Below are 6000 nucleotides of genomic sequence, written 5' to 3'. Positions count from 1 at the left end.
GCAAAAGAATTCTTAACGCAACTCATTAAGTAAAAATAATGACATATTTATCTTCAAATATTTTCTTTTCGCTCCTAAGCGAGTGCTGTTTTTCATCTTCCATTTAGTTTATCAGCTACTGTACTATTTTCCTTCGTTACTTGAGGCATTGGAATGTTTGTCGAGTTCAAAGGTGACGATCCTTTATTTGGAGGTCAAATAGGGGAGAGCTTTGCGGCATAAGAAGTTATCTACCTCACGAGTTCGTTTCTACAGCGGAGCAAACTGCGTCCTTCAGGAAATAGATTAGTGGGAGCCCCGCATTCCTGCTGTCCTTTATAGACATCCCCATTGAAGAGAGCCCAACTTCCTGTCACGTGGTTCGTTTCTCTTGAAAGCATGTCAGTTTCAATGGTCCAAACATCTTAGGTAGGGCTGGAGCTAACGACAGTGACCGAACGCGCGGTAACGTGTTCCCCTTTTTTCCCCCCATCAGCCGCTGGCAACTCCGGAAGTAGGTCGGACAGAAGACCGTGGAGAAGAGAAAGGGAGGGGGGCGGACAGGACCATAACTGGGACCGAGGTCGTTCAGGGAAGTTTCCAGTAACTATCAGAGCTAACAGTGCAGCCCTATTTCAAGTCGTTGACGTCACACAGGAACTCGTGGGGAAAGAAGGAAAAGAAACCGGAAGCAGAACAGTCTTCCATCGCTTTCTGTGAGTCAGGAACGGCGTGACTGCTAGGTTCATCGTGTCTGCCAGAGATAGAACGTGTGTGCTAGCACTTGGAAGATCAAAGAAAAGCTCACCAAGTAGCGCGAAGGAAACTGTGCACTTCTGAAGTGAGTCATAAATAGTTCTGTCTGCATCCAGTAATGAAATACAGGTAAGTAAATGGTGTGATTCTTGATGTATTCGACCACAGACTTCAGTCTATGTCCGAATGCATATATTACATCTATGTTTACAGTGTATGAATTTCGGTACCTCAGTGATAATAACTTTTATTACAGAGCGAACAACGGATGTAATTGCTTGGTGTGCACTACTGAAACTTGAGAGCTTTTAAGTTAAAATGCATGCTTTATTACACCTTGAATGAGCTTAATCAAAGACAATTTAAAACAATATGTTAGTGCTTCGAGTAGTGTTACGGCAGAAAACAATGACAGCATTCAGTTGACACAAGATACGGTATAAGTAGAAACAATAGCCGAGTGGATAGCATCCTTGTTCTCCCACCAAAAGAATATGGGTTCGAATCTCACTGCGACTTCTCATTTGCGAAACTCACTGGATGTTTGTTGATGTCTTTGGGTGGAAGATGTAACTTTCTACTAAATGAATAAACATGGTTTATTTTTTATCCAATGATTGAGTTTAACATCACAAAATGGTGCACACACATTTGCGGGAAAAAAAAAAAAAGCATGAATGTGAGTCGCTTTACCCGGATCATGTCATAGGTTCAGAAGGGAAGCCTAGGGTTAAAGTGAACTAGATTTGCGTCGCTTTTCATTTTTTGTTAATTTAGTTTAATATTTACAATTCAGTACATTCTCCTGCTCTCAGAAATTTCCGGAAAGAAGAAAATGATCTTGAGCATACGAAATCGTTGAAGAACCGCGAAGCGTTAACATTATAAGCAAAGTATGAAATTTTTGGCCTCCAGGAATCCGTAAGGAAATTGATGGAACATGCTCCAAGTTTCGGTTGTTCCATTTCCACGATAAGTGCCATCTTAAAAAAATACACAAAATGTTTGCGGTGTGGTGTAGTATGGAGTTCAAATTATATTTCCAGAAACGTAATCCCGATTCATGATACTTGCATCCACGGGAAATTAGTTTTCTATTAACGACGGCTTGCTTAATGGCGGTTTTCTAGAATCGGGTGCTACTATATATATATATATATACAGAGCCGGAGCTAGGGTCTTTGCCGCCCGCATGTAATTTCTGTCTAAGCACCCCTGTAACGATATGGGCATGTGTGGTTCTTTTACGATAATAAAAATTTTAATTACTTCAAATTTCTTAAATAAATTTTGACAGAACAGCCACAAGTTGGTTTGCTAAATGTAAGGAACCGGGGGTGTGGACTAGGCAGGATAATCGTTAAAAACCCGAATATTCAAAAAATTCTCAAAAGTTAAAGCAACTTTTGATAAAGCGACTTCACTTTAATCGTTGAATATAATGATACAGGGATTATAGCCTTCTCCCCGACCCGAAATGCTAACAAAATTAAAATGAATTTTAATTAAAGTTAAAATTTATTTGAACTAAAGTTTAAAAATTTTTTTAATTTTACAAGTTACGAAATTCTTAGTAACTTGTAAAATTATTAAAAAATTTTTACTAATTTTTATAAGTGGAACTATCTTTTAAGGAAAATAAAAGAAACTCAAGATAGATGTGAAAATAAGAAAAGAATTCGGAAATAATTAGAACATTTAATATAAGTATTCGAAAAATAAAATCTTTACAGAATAACAGAAAATAAATTAAATTACATAAATATACTTGTATTTTTTTATTAAAATTATAAGGTTTTTGATTTCATATTCACAAAATTAGAAATAATGGTCTTAACGTCTAATTCCGCACATACATCATTTTCAATAGCTATTAATGCCAAACTAACAAATCTTTTTTGTGACATACTTGTTCTTAAGTAGGTTTTAATCAATTTTCAACTTGGAAAAGGAACGTTCACCGCTCGCTACACTAACAGTTAAGGTTAATAGTATTCTTAAAGCAATTGAAAAGTTAGGGAAAGATAAATTATTGGACACAATAAAATTAAGAATATAAGGGTTTTGAATATTTAAATTATCCTTCCGAAAAATATCCCGGAAAGCACATTACTCGTCATATAGTTCTATTGTATTTACGTCTTTATTGTGGCCGTCCTTCTAAGAGAATCAATAAATCGTCACAATTTTTTCGTAAATCTTCGCTGTTAATTTCTAGTAATCTATACAAGAACTTGATATTATCATAATATGTTTTTAGTTGTTCAAATTATGATAATTTCTATTATCATAATTTGATAATTTGTTCGTTCTATTAACGAACACATTGCAACGTCTAGAAGTATAAAACACATTCACTCTAAATTTATCTTCTGGCGATCATGATGCTCGTAGTCAAATTGTCGTGTCTTCTTTCGTCGTCGAACTTCCGTACCAGTTTTAAATTCTTGTTCTCCATCCACCTCTTCACTCAGTTCTTTTGCCGTTTTTAGAACTTCTTTAAAATTTGTATCTGATCGATACTCTTGTAAGAATATTTTTAAGTTTTCGATAGATTCTAAAGCAAGTAATGTTCATATTTTTGTCTTGAAGCATTTTACTCACAGAGTTTATTCTTTTAAGTAAATCATGTGTTAAGTAAATCATACCAAGTTATAAGAGACCAAATAAATTTGTAGTCCTTTATTTTAGTACATTATGTTTGTGATTCATGCTGAGTTTCTTTATTAAAATTTTCATTATTTAAAATTTCAAAAAGTGCATCGTAAATTTCTCCTAACTGATATCGTAGAGGGCGGATTGCATTAATTTTACTTTCTCATAGCGTTTCTGATGGCTGTTTCAATGTTAATTTTTTTACGAACTTTAAAAGGATTACCCAACGTTTGTAAGAGAATGAAAAGAAATTTTATATTTCTTGAATAATTGCAAAGAAACTAATTATATCTGCATTCACTTTGGCTGCATCGTTAATGATTAAATTTAGAGTATGAGCAGCATATGGCACGTAAAAAGCTCAAAGATTTTTGTTCGAAAGCAAATTTTGGAGCCCATATTTTTTCTTTTTCATATTTGTCCCATTGTCATACCCTCGACGTCGCATGTCTTCAATGGGCATGTTCCATTTTTCCAGTTGTTCCATTATTGTTGCACATAAACCACGTCCTGTGGAATCTGATATATCTGCAAAACCTAAAACGTTTTCCCTGATCTTGACAATTCCATTGTCACAGGAAACAATGCGAATAATAATGGTCATTTGTTCTGTTTTACTTGCATCAGGTGTGCAGTCTAAAATTATGGAATAATGTTTAGATTTGCCAATTGATAATAAAATTGCATCCCTGATTGCGTTACTTAAAGTTTCCAATATTTCATTTTGACTGTCTTTACTCAAATAGTGTGCCCTATTGTTTCGTTGTAGGGCCCTTTCAACACGATTTTCCATAACGGGATCAAACATAGCAAACAGTTCAACTAATTTTAAAAAATTGTCGTTATTCCTTTCATATAATTTATCAGGTGATCCGTGAAAAGCTAAATTTCGGCTACCAAGGAATTTTATAATTTCAATCAAGAGTTCTAAAACACTCGTCCAATGTTTCTTTTCCATTTCATACATGCTTTGAGTCTGGAAATCAATAGTAGTTTTGTTTTTATTTTTTAATTTTTATGAAGTTCCTTCCATTTTAAGAAATTTTTCATGTGAGTTAAACTGGTCTCTGTCTATGTAAAGTTGTACTTACATTTCTCCAATCGTTATAACCTTCTACAAGACTCAGTAGGTGATTCAGTTGATTCAGTAGGTGCGACAAGTTTGCAAAAAACACAATTTAAAGTTTCAGAATAAATGAGTCATGTTCTTGGCAAGAGCTCCCGTTTTCCATTTTTCTATTATAATACGTGTCGCCAAATTTACGACCATATGTATCTCTGGGATATATTATATTTTTCTTTTGAACAGGCCCCATTTCAATTAAAACAACTCGTAATTTTTCATCAATATTTCCCCGTTCACCTGGATCTTCTAAATTCACAGAGACTAACAATGTGTTAGTTTTGTGTCAACTACAACTAAATATTGTTGTAGTTGACTAAATCCTAACTATTTTTCACTTAAATCATGTTCAATTATCTTGTTCAATAGTTGCAATAGTACCTTCATGCAAACTGGATGATGTGCACGGTTTTTGAACTCTGATTTCTGATGTATCGAGTCACAATCTGCATCAGAATATTTTAATATTTTAACAGATTTATTAAGAGCCCCAGTTTGTTTCTTAATATCTGCTTCTTTCGCAGCATGACACTTACGATTTTGTGCACCGAGTAACTTTTTTTTAATTTTTGATTCCATTTCTATTTTATACCCACAAGAAATTATTACACAACACGAGACAGAGACGAAATAATAGTCGGCACTGTGCTACTGTCAGTAGCCTACTGAGATCTGTACCATATGACTGGTTAACTAGCAACAAATGTTTTGTACGAAAATTCGTTTCTGCGCATAAAAACCGTTCACCGTTTCACTTTAGATAGATTGCAGTAGCACACCATTCTGCAGGTAAGCATTTAGCCTGCTCTCGCTGCAAAATTGTAAACAGCCGGCTGATCAAAGAGGCGACAATATACATTAAAAAAAAAAATGTATTCGGTGTATCCGGCCTTATTTATTTTAATATTGATCATTCTAAGAATTTTTTGTTTTTATGATAAAAATGTTTCTTGAAAATGAACTTATGAACCTTTCCCTGGCGGCGGCGCCCGCATGCACCGCATGCTTTACATACCCGCTTCCGCCGGTCCTATATATATATGCATGCATACCCCAGTATGCGTGCTAGCACAACTACTCTAAATAAAACATGTAGAGAAGACCCTCACAAATACAGAGGTGTGTGAAAAGAATCAACATTTGAAGGAACTGACACTTCCTAAATGTAAGAAATAAGAAAGAAAAATTATAAGCAAAATGATGATGAAAACAAATATAGCAATTAAGTGTTGGGAATGTAATTAACTAAGCGTTGTTGAAGGCTGGTGATTGGCTAGATCAACACAGAGAAAACCAAAACTATAAGGTGCACAATCCTGGGAAGAAAAGAGAGGACTTTTTGATGAAATTTTCTTTAAAATGCTGACAAGAATGTATTATTTATTTGCATGCACATACAAAATCATCGGCATGTATAGCACGCTGTAGTAAGGTCGCTGATTAAAAAGAAATTGAAAAAGAATAGAGAGAAAGGGATCATTGTAAAC

At 34.7% G+C, this 6000-nt stretch overlaps 1 protein-coding gene across 1 annotated transcript in view; it reads left to right on the top strand.

Moving 5' to 3' along the window:
• Positions 1–534: 534 nt before the first annotated feature.
• edl (ETS-domain lacking) overlaps positions 535–6000 on the top strand; it is a 29883-nt gene continuing 24417 nt past the window's right edge. Inside the window, exon 1 of the mRNA XM_090406434.1 lies at positions 535–864. Within this exon, the coding sequence (XP_090262560.1) occupies positions 854–864 (11 nt within the window). The 5' untranslated portion in view covers positions 535–853. The remainder of the gene's footprint in view (positions 865–6000) is intronic.

The sequence above is a fragment of the Typopeltis vanoorti genome, chromosome 16, assembly GCF_054136105.1.
Source record: "Typopeltis vanoorti isolate ZY-2024b chromosome 16, IOZ_Tvanoo_1.0, whole genome shotgun sequence".
Taxonomy (NCBI): Eukaryota; Metazoa; Arthropoda; class Arachnida; order Uropygi; family Thelyphonidae; genus Typopeltis; species Typopeltis vanoorti.
Note: the sequence above shows the minus strand (reverse complement) of the source record. Positions and strands in the feature narration are given on the sequence as shown.